Raw genomic sequence first — 16,097 nt, 5'->3', positions numbered from 1 at the left:
CTCAGAGGAAAAGATCAGTAAGATGGGGATGGATAACAAAAGTATTAGTGATTTGGGAAAGAAACCTTTTCCCTAAATGAACCTCCCAAAGAGATTTATAAATCATCAAAACAAAATCACCCTCCCAAAACAGCAGATTAGTGACATAAACAGGCACTCACACTATAACACTAAGGTGGAAAAAAAACATTCAAGTTGGGGGGTCAACATTCAAATTAATGCAAATAACAATTTGTTAAGGTTTTTTTCTTCCCCAAGAAGACCTCAAGTATACACTTCACCCACAAATACAACCATGACTCCTGCTGTCACCTACCTAAAAACACAGTGGGGAACATGTATGTGCATGTGTGTGTGTCAGTACACGTCTGCTAACTCAAGCAGTATTTATGCATAAGAATTCCTTGTTATTTAAATCTGGATATCAGCCCAGCAACCCCATCTTTCTAAGAGACCATCAAGAGGAATTCTCCTTTGCTTCAGCCTCTAGGATACACACTAAATCTTCCAGATGCAATGTAACCTTACCCTTCTATGCTTCTGTACTTTGAAAAAGGTTTCTATTCTCACAGTAAAAACAAACAGTAATCTTTAGGGAATCAATTAACTGAATAAGTTAACCTCTATACAGAAAGGCTAAAACTTTTGCTCACAGGACTAAATTAAAATGGAGATACATTAGCAAAAAATCTCATATCCATAAAAATACCTGGAAATCTGATTCCAGAACTCACAAATTATGTTTTTGCTACCACAAATCATAGATACCTCCCAAAGGATAAGTCATGATACAGACTTCAAAAATCAATACAACCGAAGTACAAAGGTCACTGAACAAAGTGTTTTCAACTGTTCAAATTACACAAAGATAGAACCATGAACAGATACTTCAGCAGAACTTAATACAGGTATTGTAACAAAAAGCTGAACAGTTCACTTTAAGTAAAAATATTTTAATTGAAATTATTAATAAACATTACAATTAATATGGAATATGTTAGTACATGTATACTTTGAGAGAAACCTGCTTATCAAACCTATTCTAATTTTTTTCTACTGATTCAGTTTTTTACCTTTTTGTTTTGTTTTCAAGACAGGGTTTCTCTGTGTTATCCTAGCTGTCCTCAAACTCACAGAGATCTACCTGCCTCTGCCTCCCCAGTGCTGAAATTAAAGGCATCATTTCTTTTTCCAACATTTCCATACTTCTAACTTCTTCAGCTTCAAAGCTGAAGCAAGCCAGCATTGATATTCTAAAATTCAGCCTCTTCTCAGCAACCTGTTGTAAGTTCTATCCTAAGTCTCCCAATTGGTAGGTAGCATCAAGGATGAAATCTAATTTCCCTCTGTGCAGAGTCCCCATTTGGATGCTTCTCAGTTACAGGTTCTCCCTTACAGTCTGTCACAGTGATATGCCACCTCTCAAAGGCACTGATTAGAAAGAAATAGGTAATAAAGAAACCTGAAAATACATAAAGAACGGTTTTTAAACCTTCTATTGAATAAAACATAAAGAATATCTAAATATAGTTAACCTTACAAGTTCACATTGTGGGGGAAAAGGACACTGGAGCACATACCAAAATCTGGGTGTGCTCTTAATTCTGATACTGACTTATTATCACTTACCACTGATCCTGAACTATGACACATGTGAGTTTACAGTCCCCAACTAGTAAAATACAACTATGCTAAATTATCTCGGTTTCATGAACTCCGTAATCTGATAAACGTAGTGGGAATTTTCATTTTCTTTTAGTGGTTTTCCTGCCATCGGTAGGTACTAATACAGGCACAAAGCTCACCTTGAATTAAAATTAACCAACCAGACATGGAGACTGGCTCAGTGGTTAAAGCACACCTGCTTAACCAGATTCAGTTCCCAGCATCCACACTGTGGGAAGTTCACAACTGCCTATAACACTTGTTCTAGCATCCCTGGTGCCCTCTTCTGGCTTTCATGGGTACCTACACACAGAAACAGACACACACACACACACAGACACACACACACAAACTCTCTCTCTCTCTCTCTCTCTCTCTCTCTCTTTCTCAGGTGCACAATGAGGTTCCTCTACATGTAATATTACAGTAAGCTATATAAACCAGATTGTGAAACTTTATGAATCAATTAAGAAAATAACTTTACCTCTAGCATAACAGATTCTACTTTGGGAAGTATTAATGATGGAGAGGATAAATAAAACATTGTTTGTGTTCTTTCATCTGAATCCTATCCAAACAGAAAACTGCTCTGACTGCAAACTATAATATATTAGATGTAAGCCCTTTCTAGATGAGCTGACAGCTTTGAACCAACAATACAGCACTCCAAACAACCACAACTTTTAAAATCTATCTAAAATCAAGCTTGCTAATAGGGTCTCAAAATGTAAGAGTCAGAAGAGATAGTGGACTCACCCTACTTCCAAACTCATTGTTTTACAGATAAGGAAATCCCAGCCCAGCATACGTTACAATGAATATCCAGGGAAGTTCTGCTAGCTCACACCTGTGATCCCAGCAGGGGCAGAACATTTCAAAATCAGACTAGGCTACTTAGCAAGACCTGACTCACAAAAACAAGGGCTGAGAGGAGTAGCACTCCTGTCTAGTATGTATCAAGGGCTTTGGATTCCATCCTCTCAGCCTCAGGAAGAAAAAAATGAATTCCCCGAATCATATCATGTTTAACAACTCTCAGCGCCAGGCGATGGCGGCGGCATATGCCTTTAATTCCAGCACTAGGGAGGCAGAAGCAGGCGGATCTCTGTGAGTTCGACGAGACCAGCCTGGTCTACAAGAGCTAGTCCAGCACAGTCTCCAAAGCCACAGAGAAAAACCCTGTCTTGAAAAACAAACAAAAAATTTAAAACAAGGTTAACAACTCTCAGAAAAAAATGAATTCTCCAAAACACAGTACCATTTCCTCCCCAGCAGACTATGAAACAGGAGGGGACTTTTACCCCCCCCCCCCCAAGTTTTGTATTTTGATAAGAAACAGTTTACTTACTCTGTCCCCCAAAACATACACAGAGCATCAGCCAAACCCCCCCCAAAAAAACAAATGTAGCAATAAGGCTACATTTAGCCATGCCCTTGAAAAAAGAAAGCTCTCCCAAGGGATACATTTCTCATAGTAAAGCTCAAAAACTAAATATTAAAAAAAAAAAAACTCAAACGCAGGGTCAATATTGTATCAGAAGTAAACTGAATACACAACCCAGTAAATATTAAATATGTAATGAAAACCAGCAAACATCATGCTTACTGTTGCTATATTTAAAAACAGGCCTGGTACTCGACAAGAAAGCCCAAATGCTGTAACCTATTAACTGAGGCAGGAATATGAAAAGACCCTGTCTCCAAGTGCTCTTCATCCAACATGTGGGTCAGAAATACTGACAAACTAAGTCCTGCTTTGAAAAAATTAGGAAAATATAAGGGGAAAACAAACCTCTCATTCAAATTCACTTATGCTTTAAATTTCTAAACAGAATTTTCCCTGATTATTGAAATTGTTCACAACTAAATTATATTCAATTTATATTCAATCTTCAACTGAATGCATTATATATATATATTATCTGGAAATGAAACTAATTTATCTTTAGTCAAGCTTCATTTAGAAAACTTTATGCCAAAAATTTTGGAAATTTTTTCCTTTTTTGCTGAAATATTTATGTTTTCAAACGCAAACTATATACTACATTCAAATATTTTGCCCAGTTTTAACACAGTGCTACAATTGCAGAAACGACTAGATGTATACCTCATTCAACAAGACTCTATCATTAAGTGTGCTACAATGAATAAACAGTATCAAATATAAAGATACAATGAGAAAATATTTCAACACAAATACTTAGGACAACTATGCTTTGTTTCCATCCAACACACTACAAAGTGTTACAGGACAACTCATGTTTACAAGAAAAACATCACACCCAAAAAATTTCAGCTCTACTTTGTTAACTGGTGACCACTATCATATTTAATAAAAATTACTGTATGACATAACTTGAAAAAGCTATTTCACAGCTAACCAAATATCCTAATGTCCTTTAATCACAGTACCATTAAAATCCATTCTTTCCAGACCTGTGAGTTTTCAGCTTACTAGAATTTTCTAAATCCTTAATTGAGGCTTAATGTAAATCTAAACAGGCAGTCAAATAGCCTTAGGCTAAAAATACCTAAAACTTCACGTGGCAGGTGTTTGGTGTGTTTTGTTTTCACAGTCTCTAGAAAACCAAAGGTAAATACAAAGGGTCTGCCTTAGAAAGGACAGGGTCACTATGCGGGGCCAAACCCTCAGTGCCAATCAGAAGGAGAGGGCCACTGTGTGCATCCTCAGTGCCAGTTAGAGGTACAGGGACACCATGCTGGATCCAAAGCCTGGGTGCCAATGCTCCAGCAGATGGATGTGATTAAGGGGCGGAACAGTCTCAAGGCGGGTGAAGGAGGTCTTATCTGCCCACATTGTCAAGAGACATTTTGATAAAACCTCTTTCTAATTTTCACAAATGCTGGGTGTTTTTAAAGAGACGGTTTTCCCACTGAGTGGACTTTCAGAATTCACAATTAAGCCTCCTCCTGCCCAGCAGACTGAATGGTATGAAATGTGACACATAACAAAATCATTAAATGTAAGATGCCTCATTTGACAGATGTCTCATTAAATTAATCTCAAAGTTGAGGTAAGAGAGGCCTTTGAAAAATGCGAGCTATTAACTCTAGGAAAACTTTGAGGGAAAACTGTTCTCTAAAAGTCCACAGAGCTCAGTCACGTGAAAGAAAGATATTAATAGTATGCGGCACATCTGAAATCTGCCATGGGAGAAATGCCTCTGTGTGTGTGTGTGTGTGTGTATGTGTTTAATACATCCCTGGGGACCCAAACAGGATGGAAGTCAAAAGAATCAGGACGCACTCAACCAGCTGCCTAACAAACTACACAAATTTAATTCAAATGTTAAGCAAAACTACCAAGATCTATACAAGGCATGCATCCTCTATAATGTCAGGGAATATTACCTTCCTAATAAATCAAAAGCTAAATTCAATTTTATAAGACTACAGTAACAAACACATCTTACACAACCATTTAAGGCAGCTGATTTGACAATATTTGGTTTGTGCTGGCAGTGTGGATTGACCTCTGAGCCTCACAGGCTAGGTGCATACCCTTGATTAATCTTACCTCAGGAAAGAGTTAACTCATGTAACCCGAGACTTCCACAGGCTGATCTAGCCTATCTCCTCTCTACACTCACTTTGTAAGAACAAAACCACCACCACTTTCAAAACACCATACTGAAATTCAGAGAATAAAGGCTAAATACAACCTAAGAATACAAAATGGTAGAGTATCAACAACACCCTATTTACTGTTAAGAGTAATGATAATTCAAATTTCAAACAGAGAAGCTCTGGGTATCTTCACTGCTTTAAAAGAAGTGGTCATAAAACCCACTCTCAAATTATCTGTTCAGATAACTTCCCAATAAAGATTTAACAAAGAATACTTGTACAAAATGTAATCACTACATAAGCCTTATCAAGTTTAAATATCGAGATTTATAACCAGAATATGTAGAATACTTTAATACTTTCTGTACTCCTCTTACTTGTCAATCCATGTTCTTCACATTTTTAAAGGCCATGTGAGTATAAAAATAGTCATCTGCACTTTCCGAGGAAGCACCCAGGACTGGCCGATAATAGCACCTCATTACCAATAAACACAGCATATTTTCTGAAAGCTCTTAGCGGAAACTCAAGTGTAAATGAAATTCAGCACCAATTCATAGAAAGTGAGTTGAATTGCACAGAGGATCTTTGCTCCCTAGTCTAGGCTCTTCCAGGGGCTGAAAACCCTCAGCAAGAATCAGATCGTCAATGTGCCATCTCCATCTGAAAAGAGGACTGACACCAGGGACTCCTCCCTAATGGTTCTTGAAAAGACAAATGAGACCATTTATATGAAAGCCCTTTAATATTTTTTAAGACAATAAACTTCTATGTACAGTTTTCATCAAACCATAGTTAAAAGATACCACACACATCATACGAAAAACAAATATATGAACATAACAAAGTGTAAAGTACAAAAAAACAACAAAATAAATGAAAGCCCTTTGTACTTAAAAGCACTACTGAAGCACACACTGGAGTCACATATTTAAACTGCACTACTCAGTAGTGCTGTAATTATAGTAATAAGAACCTGCTTGTCAATACACTGCCGATGCTAACTAACCGCCCTTCTTAGTTTCCATGCAGGAAATCATGTAAGGACTGAGCATTCCCAGAAGAGAGAAAGGATAGAAATATGAGAAGGGGAGGAGGCAGACTCCCAAGCAACCCCAAGGAAGCCCACACAAACACATCTTCCAAGATTCACTAGGTGCCAGCTGTGCTCTCCAGTCAGGCAACAACCTTTCACTGTTGCTATACCCAGCTTGCACTAAGCAGAAATAATTTTTACTAGAGCAAAAATAAAAGTGATGGAAAAGATTTAAATACGAGTTTACTACTGCCCTATGACATATATATGCCCCAGGAGCCCTAAACAAAGCAGCTCATTCAGGCCTAGGCATTCATAACTTAGGTCAGGTAACTGAATTCCTGATTTTTTTTTTCTAACTTAAAATTACTCTTTCAGGTACAAGTTAAGGAGTATGACTGTTTTAAGGAAATTAAACATTAGCATAATTAAACTCAGTGTAACATTAGATAACACCAATTGAATTTCCTCACATTTTAAAACTCAAAGAATGCTTTTGTAATAGCAGCAGTAACAATTTCAACCTAAGTTTTTGGTAACTGCAATTAGATTGTACTTCTTATCCAATACTGACTTCGAGTAAAGACTTTAATTTTTACCTTACCCAAATAAATATTTAACCATTCAAAGTACCACCAATAGCTTTCAAAGCCTTAAACAACCTGAGGAAGACTGTAAGCACTGAAATTTAATTGAACAGTGGCCCTCAAGAGAACAGAAGTCCTCTGGTTGACAAAAGCTTTGTGAAAATAAGCACGGTGGCTGAGAAGGTAAGAACACGGAGAGTGATAATGTGCTCGGTTTGAATATAGGAAAACATTGTCAGGCCGTCTCAAACTTCCTAGCTATTAACTCCACTAGAAAAGACATGGAACAATAAATTCAAAACTAGGAAATATGAAAAATTATTGCAGCAAATGGATACAGAATTTCCCAGTGCCTTATTCATGGAACTCACTTATTACACATGAATTATTCTCTCCCTATGGAAAAGCACTAATAGAACACAACACCCTCCTTTTGGCTGTCCTGTATTCCACTGGAGCACAGAAGCAATTTCTAGGAACCTGTCGTCAGTCTGGGGTAAGCCTTTACCATATGTCCTGACAATGTTCAGATATATGAGAGCACCTTCCGGCAGTGTCCTTCTGTTAGCGACACACATCCTTGTGAAAACTGAAATAGCATCTAGTGATGCTGAGTTTTATTCTATGACAAACAACAGTTCAGCCATGCTCAGTACATTGGTTTAGGCTTAAAGTAAGTCCAGCTTTGCTTAAATGCCAAAACAAGACAACCAGACACCTTCCTTGTAGAACACATGGACACAGGCTTCAGGTTCAGCAGGCTGTGTTCCTGAACACTAATTTGTGTGGGGCATCCTCACTTTATTGGTTATTTTTATGAGCATACACACACTGACGCCTGCATCTGTTTATGCAGTGCTCACTGAAATACAGCAGTAGGTTCTGAGGGAGGTAACAATTACTACTTCTCATAAACAAAAAGATTAAAATAGCCGCACCAGAAATTTAAGATTTAACCAGAAATCAGATCACTTTTAAAATGAGCATGAAGAATAAAAACAAATTGCTTCTAGCCCACTCAGAACATTTTAAACACTACAGAAAAGACAACCAAAGAGAATCCAAGATAAACTTCAGGACACCCAACCTTTCCCACAAATGTTTATCCTGAATCAACCTATCCAGCCGTGAGCAAAGCAGAGAGAAAAGCTTCCTCCATATATGAAAGCATGCTCAAATATTTTCCATTGCATACACCTTGTTTTATAACCATTTCCCTCTATGTATTAAGAAAGATTATCATTCTCATCTTAAAATACTCTCCCTTCCAAGTGTGGTGACTATTTGACACCTTTGCAAAGAGATATTTCACAAGTTACACGAGTCCTGAAAGAAAAAGACAACAGTTGCTGCTCCTACACTTTTCTGGGCCAAAAAAAAAAAAAATTAAATTATCATCCATTAATACACTATCTCCAAGAAAATGCTACTGTATTACAATTTGACTTATGAGGCAAATATTAATCAAAATATCCACCTAAGTTCAGAAAAACTTCAACAGAAGTTAGAGGAACACCTCTTCCAGGGATGCTGTCTTGCATATTTCTATATGGGTGTTAAAGACTAATTCATGCAAACTAAACCGCAGCTAGGACACAAATGGAAAAACAGCTCTGGAGTCTTGAGGTTGTTAGCATTATTTTTCATACACACCTTTCCATACAACACCTAAAGTGCTAACCCTCCTAGGCTAACTACTTTGAACAGAGAGAACTCCAAAGCAGAGGGAGAACACACGTAGCTCACAAAACTCAGGTAGGATAACCAGCAGCCATGTAACTTGGCTCCAGGTTGGACAGATACTGAAGGAGTCCTATCAGAGAGGCAGTAAGCACCAACACGATGAGCTCCAGTCTGTTCTGATCATAAAGGCTCTCGGGTAAGCAGGTGCCTAAGAGGACTCTGAGAGGAAATAAGCATGGCAGACAGTGGAACAAACAAGGGAATCACTCTGTCTACAAAGGGGGAACTGTGACAGCTGAACAGAGAGAGGCAAGGCATCCAGGGACATTTTTCGTTGGTCGCTGTCCTCTGTCCATATAACAAACGTCAGATAGTTTCCTGAAATCCCAAACTGTCTGCAACCCAGTGAGCCAGAGCAGCGGCCTGGAGGAAGCACCTTTACAGTTACGGGCTGCTACCTCTCTCAGGTGTTAACCTGTTTCCTGTATTTCCAGGTGACTTTGTCACCCCATCCACCTGGTTTCCAAGCTCAGCCCTGGACACTCAACTACAGCTTGCAGATTCAAAGAATGCTCGATGTAGTACTTCCACAGACGGCATGTGAACAAGCTAGAAAGGGGGTATCAGACAGACTCACCAGGCCCCCTGAATCCTGCATCGCTCCCTGCCAGGGCTGGAAAGCACACAGCAACGCGCGGGCAACTTCTTACCTGCATAGAATCTGATGAGGCAGCCAATCTCCGAGTCCATGCCTTCCTCCTGCACCCTCCACAGCTCCCCGAATCCCAGCTGGAAGAGGTAGTCATTTTGGATCTGCAATGGCTTCTCGTCCGCCTCTAGGCGCCGGGTAGTCTCTCCATGAAACTGTACATACAGGGAAGGCGGCGAAGTCGTCTTTTGCGCGGTCTCCCGGATCCTCCCCGGAGTCGACAGAGGACCGGCTGGAGCTGCAGCCGCCACCGCCTTGTCCTCTTTGAGACCCTGGGCGGCCATCCCGCCAGTGCCATCGACCCCCCTCGGGGCTTTCGGCTGCGGGGAAGGCGAGGTCTTCGGGGAAGGCGGTCGAGGCTGAGCGGTGCGGCCGGGACGGAGGGACGGCGGCCCAGGAGCCCCGGTCGAGCCCAAGGCCGGCTCGGCAGCCTCTAGCTCCTCGGAGGAGGAGGAGCCGCCACCGCTGCTGTAGGGGTCCAGCCGATCCGACACGCTCTCGGCGCTGGGGCTCAGGCTGAAGCTCTCTGTGTCGGAGGCCGGGTGCGGGGCGCGAGGCGGGGAACCGGGGCCACCCGCGAACAGCTCTCCGGGGCTGGAGTCCGAGGGCGCGGAGCTGGCGCGGGGTGCGCGGTGGGTCCAGGCGCCCCCGGGGAGCGGCAGATCGGCGGGAGGCGCGCGCGCGGGGACCCCGACAGCACCGGGAGTGCCACTCGAGGGCGGTGGCTCCACGTCCCTCCCGAGTCCGGCGTCCGCGGTCTGATCGCTGCCGGCAGGGGCGGCGGCGGGAGGCAGCCCCTGGCCCAGCACCTTCACCACCCCGCCGCCTTTGTGGCCCAGCTGCAGAAGCCGTGCCGCCACCTCGGAGGCCGTGGTGTCCAGCGTGCAGAGCACAGGGCGCAGGTACGACGAGGCCATGTGGCGGTCAAAGACGTGCACGCAGCCCCGCTGGAGCTGGTGCCTCACCCAGTCCCTGTCCGACGGCTGCAGCTGCAGCAGCTGCCGGTGCTTCAGGAGCAGCGTCTTCCTGTCCAGGCTCCGGGTGCACAGAGACGCCGAGGCCGAGCAGGAGGCCGGGAGGCCGCCGGCGGCCGAGGACGCCGAGGACGGAGACGAGGACGCCGAGGCGGCGGCCGACAGATTTCTCTTCAGCCGCCCTCTCCTCAGCAGCAGCGAATTGGCGCCGCCGCCGCCGCCGGCCGCGGGCACCGGGACGGCCCCAGCGGCCGAGGACTGAGGTGCCCCGCGCCGCCGCCTGCGCCCGGTGCCTCCCGCGCGGCCGGGCATTGGCCCCGGCGGCGCCTCGCAGGGGGCCTGCTCTCGCGCCGCGCCGCCGTTCCCGCCGCTCGCGGCCGCCACGCTCAGCGCGGGAGCCGGACTCCGAGCGCCCTCGGCCGCCGCCGCCGCCGCCGCCGGGGCTCGGTCCTCACCCGCCGGGTCCGCGAGTCGCTGTGCCGGAGCTGCGGCGGCGGGCTCCATCGTCGCGGGGCTTCGCGTCGCCCCCCCAGCTCCGGAGGCAGCAGCGGGAGGAGGAGGAGGAGGAGGAGGTGAGACGAAGGTGGGAGACGGCGGCGGCGGCGGCACGCGGAGAAGGGAGACGCCGATGGCGTTCGGCGCGGCCGTTCCAGAGGATTATGTGGCGATCCGGAGCATTCCGTCGGTGTCTCGGTGTTCCATCCCGCGCGCCCGCCCGTTCCGCCGCCACCGTCCCCCCCTCCCTACACACACACACACACACTCACTCACACTCACACACACGCCCTCCCCGCGGGTCCGCGGGCTCCCCAGCGCCAGGCCCCGCCCGCTGCCGGACAGCTTCTGCGCCCGGGAGCTGCGGCCCAGGCTCGAGTCATGAATATTAATGAAGCGCGGGAAGGCGGGCGGGGCGGAGTTGCTCATGAATATGCATTTTGCCAAGGCATGACGCCATTCCTGGGCGGAGCGGGGAGAGCGGGAGTCTGGGGGCGGAGCCTCAGGGTAAACAAACGTGACGCGTGCGTACGGGGGCGGGGCGGGGCTGTTTCCCCAGGAGGTTTCTCCGCGGACCAGAGGAGAGGTGGTGTGAGGTGGCAAGAGGGAGAGGCAATGCATTGTGGGGGTTGTAGTTCAGATCCCGGGAGCGCATGCACAAGAGACCAATAGCGAACTACAAGACCCAGCGATCGTCAGATTCTGCCCACCCTCTCAGCCAGTCGCTGGTGGGTGTTGTGCCCTCTGCTGTTGAACTCGGCCGGATGGGCGTTTTTTATTGACTTGCTCCTCGCCAGCTTTACAGATGAGTTTTATTTTCCCGGCTAATTGAAAGTGCGGGCCTTCAGGGACTCTAAGCTGTAGTCAAGGCTTTGTGTGAGACTCAAATACACAGTCCCCAGCATCACTGGCCTGGTCTTCCTGACCTTTCCAAGGCCCAGGAAGACTAGCGGCGTTTGCAAAATCTTCTTTAGAAGGGGGTTGAACGTGCTTCGTGGAAACCGCTAAAATTAAACCCATCTTATCCCTCGCTTTGGGACAAAAATAGCTAAGGACTTGGTTGGGCTCTTGTATCCCGAGTATCCCGATGGTTTTCAGTTTAAAAGGAGGTTAATGACACAGAAAGCAGTGGACGTAGAAGGAAGTGAGATCGTAGATTCAGGAGGGGTTACTGAAACAAAGTCTCCCAGTATAGCCTACTCTCAAACTCCAAACCTCCTACCTCAGCCTCCCCGGTGCTGAGCTCACCTTTGTTGTTTGTTTCCTGTTACAATGTATGATCTGAAAACTTACTTTTTTATTGGTTGAAACAAGCAGGTCCCCGGCAACTTACTATTTGAAATAATTGAGTGAACTTTGTTCATTGAGTTGCCGCTCCCCTGGTTGCTTTATAAACCTAGATACTCACATTTGAGAGTTTTAATTATGTACCATCCGGGACCTGCCTTCATTTCAAGAACTGAAACGCCTGTCAAGGCACCTTGTTTTATAAGTTATCTACACGGTTTCATTGAAGACGGATGGAGAAAGCCGCCAGAACAAAAAATATTTTTTCAATAATTCTTGGAATTCCTAAAAATTATTTCCCATATCCTTTTAAAGTCCTATTTCTGGATCCGGAGAGATGGCTAAGAGCATGGGCACCACTTGCAGAGAACCCATATGAGAGCTCCCTCTGAGACAGTGACCTGTGTGATGCATAGACGTACTCCAGACCATCGCTCATTTACATAAAATAAGTCTCTTTAAAAGATTAACTCCTCCCTGGGAGAGGAGGCAGGCAATATTATAGTAACATAATATATATATACATATGTGTATACACACAATATATGTGTATATATAGGTGTATGGACACATATATATGTGGGTGTGCAGCTAGAGTAAACCTGAGTGGCAGTATCTCTAATCCTAGCACTCAGGAGACAGAGAATGTCCCATGTCTGAGAGTCTGAAGCCAGCCTGGTCTACACCATGACACCCTGTCTCAAAAAAGATGTCATAGTTACCAGACACTGTTAGAGCAATGAATTAACTCACTTTATTAAATCCAGCTTGATCGGACTTAGAATCACCAGGGAAATACCTCTGGGTGTGTCTATGAGGGTGATTTCGGAAAGGTTTAACACCTAAACTGCAAGTGGCCTGACCGCAGATCCAGTGTGCCCAGCTGTCTTGTGCTCAGGCCACAATATCCTCTCTGCTATGACGTTCTCTACCCTCCAGCTGTGAGCCAGAGTATGCCCTTCCTATGGAGGTACCTGACAACCTTTTGTTAGGTGCTTACTACAGCAGTGAGAAAAGTAACCATCTCCAAATAAAGAAAAGTAAAGTATCCCCACCACACAGAAGAACAATGGGTGTTGGAGCTGGAGAAACAGCTGAGCAGCTGTCAGCACTGGCTACTCAAGCAGAGGACCTGGGTTCCGGGTCCCAGCACCCACATAGTGTTTCACAACCATGTGTAACTCTACTTCCAGGGAATCCGATGCTTAGTCTGGCCTCCTGGGGGCATTGTATGCATGAAATGCACGACATACATGCAGGCAAAATACCCATACGCATAATAAATTAAGTTGTCAAGAAAATGTGGTGGCATTGTGTTTATGATCTGACAGATGAAGCTTGCCTAAAGATCAGAGTGCAAAACTAGCCATACTAGTCAGCCAGAGAGGCCAGGCAGTGGTGGTACACACCTTTAATGCCAGCACTCGAGAGACAGAGGTAGACCAATCTCATGTTAATTCAAGGCCATCTTGAACTACATGAAATTTGTCCAATCTAAAAGAGAAACAAAGCTCACACAAAGATGGTCTCAGGGTCTCAGCGCTTGGGATCCTGCGAATTTATCCCAGTACTAGAGAGGAATGTAAGGCGGGAGGAGACAGGAGCTCAGTGCAGTCTGAGGTTTGGTGGAGACAGATGCAGTCTGCAGTCACACTGAGGACAGGGTCGCTTTTTGGGTCTAAGCATTGGTAGAGGTGAGAACTCTAGTGGCTGGCCTCTTTGCTTCTCTGATCTTCGGCTTTAACCCCAATATCTGACTGAGTTTTTATTATTAAGACCAATTGGAATTAGTGCTACAAGAAAATATTTTTTAAAGCAGATGTAAAACAAATGCAGTTTTGCCAGATTTCGTGCATAGAATCTGTAATCTGAAAAATGGCCTATCCCAATACTTCTCAGGAATCCCGCTGGTAGGAATAGCAAGAATGGCAAGAAACGCCCACAATGTGATCCTAAACCTTCCTGAAGAGACTAAATAGTGATATGAAAGGAAAGAAAGAAAATGAGAATTTCTGAAAGAGTAGACATCCTTGTAACACAAGATAAAACAGAACCCTGTGGTTGAAATAGCAAATTGATAAAGAGCAATGGAACTTAAGCATGGAAGTTTCTAGTAACGTAGAATATCACTCAGACTTCTGTACCAGCCCAAACTATACACTTGCTATGAATAAAAAGGATCTTGTTTCTGTTTTTATAATTTTTCCTGGCAGCTTCAAAAAGTTGGGGTGGGAAAGCATCACTGTAACCCACAGCATTTCACACTCTGCCCTACCCTTTGAAGCATTCCAGGCATGTAATCTGCTACTTCTGCCTGCCACACATTCTAACTAATCACTTCGCTTTGGAGCTTGAACCCAGGTATTCCTACTCCTCCTGAGCAGGCACAAAACAGAATTCCATCTTTTTTTAAACCGTGTGCCCTGGTGCACATACTGAAGACAGAGGACTAACCACAGGTGTAGTAAGCACCCACCATGTGCATCCCAAGAATTGAACCCTGATTGTCAGACTTAGAGGCAAGTGGCTTTATCTGTGGAGCCACATTACCAGCCCCAAAGAATCACAGCTTAAAAAGCTAAAAGATAATCCTGACAAGAAACGTCAGATGTAAAGGTTATCAACTTGCTAAAATATCTCCACAGCTAAATTCAGAGAGCAAAAACGCAATATTCCATTACTTTCTGCTGCGGGATGGTTTATAACTCTAGGTTAACCCTGGGTGCGTCCTTACATCTAAAATAAAAGAAACCACCTTTGAAATTATTTTCTATTACAACAGTTGGAATTTTAATGGAAGCATGAATTGATAGCTGGGATAGTTTCTATCTGAACTGTTAGGGGCTCAGCTGTGTCCAGAAATAAACTCAGAAAGATACAATATACCGTGTAATATATTTAGTTTGTACATTTTGAACAAGGGATCTAATTATAGCTTCACATTTGTATATCCCTTGAGCTACTAGTGGTTTACCATCCTAAATTGCTCAGTCTTTAATCATTCTATTTTACTATGAGGGACCCATTTAGCAAATTACTGCTCTAGTGCACTAAATGGGTCCCAGGTGACCAAACTGAATTAATGTTTTCTGTTCAGTGGCAGGATGAGACCATGTGGTCTCTCTGAAGTCATACACTCCCTAATAAACTTCCAGTGTGAATTCTGTCAGGCTCTGAGATTGCCACTGTCTTGCTTCATAGTCCATTTTATAGAGATGGCTTGATAATCTTTCAGATTTTAGTGAATCTTTTTAACACCATAACCATCTCTATTTTTTTAGTGTTTCTGTGTGTTTTGTGCACACACGTGTGCTCATGTGTTCATGTGTGAGTTCGAGGTGAAAGGGAGAGGGAGTGAGGGAAGGAGGAATGGAGGGAATAAGAGAGGAAAGAAGGGAGGGAGGAGGAGGGAAGGAGAGAGGGTGAGGAGAGAGAGATTGAGATTCCTAACAAATACCCTTACTACATCATACCAAAGCATTTTCTGGTTCCATGACAACAATAGAAAAGTGTTCTATAGACAATGAGTCCTCAGTTTTACCTTGAGGAAGCAGCTAGGTATCCTCCATGGTGCAGAGATTAGAAGGGATGCCACTATTCCCTGGTAATCTTACCTTTCCTTCTGCCCTCTGACACACCCAGTAGCCTGGCCTCCCTGAAAAGGATGCAGTGCTATGAGCTGAGTGACTCAAGATGGCAGGAATGCATCCATCCCTTCGAGATTCTGGAGATCAGAAGTTCAAAGTCGAAATGCAGGCGGTAGCAGTCTTGCTTGCTCTTTTTAGTTTCTGGTGCTCGTCAGCATTGTTTGGTTGTAGCACCATCATGAAGCCTTCTCCCTGGTTCTGTTTCATGGAGTTCTGCTCTTGAAAGACAGTAGTCCCTGAATCAGGGCCCGCCCTAACCCTTTTTTTACTTCATCCTAACTAGATTACTTCTGTAAGTTCTATGTATACATAAACTGGGGAGAAACATTGAGCCTACTACAATAGATGCTTTAGGGCACTCTTCAGGAACATCAGTCTGAAAAAAACTTTACTATTATATTTTTTTATATTTTATTTTCCAGTTTA

The 16,097-nt window shown here is 44.1% G+C and overlaps 1 protein-coding gene across 1 annotated transcript in view; it reads right to left on the bottom strand.

The window, feature by feature from the left end:
• Positions 1–11,044, bottom strand: part of Phlpp1 (PH domain and leucine rich repeat protein phosphatase 1) — a 185,303-nt gene extending 174,259 nt beyond the window's left edge. The window contains exon 1 of the mRNA XM_040739368.1: positions 9,270–11,044. Coding sequence (XP_040595302.1) covers positions 9,270–10,746 — 1,477 coding nt within the window. The 5' untranslated portion in view covers positions 10,747–11,044. The remainder of the gene's footprint in view (positions 1–9,269) is intronic.
• Positions 11,045–16,097: the final 5,053 nt, after the last annotated feature.

This window comes from Mesocricetus auratus, unplaced genomic scaffold, assembly GCF_017639785.1.
Source record: "Mesocricetus auratus isolate SY011 unplaced genomic scaffold, BCM_Maur_2.0 Super-Scaffold_100676, whole genome shotgun sequence".
Lineage (NCBI taxonomy): Eukaryota > Metazoa > Chordata > Mammalia > Rodentia > Cricetidae > Mesocricetus > Mesocricetus auratus.
Note: the sequence above shows the minus strand (reverse complement) of the source record. Positions and strands in the feature narration are given on the sequence as shown.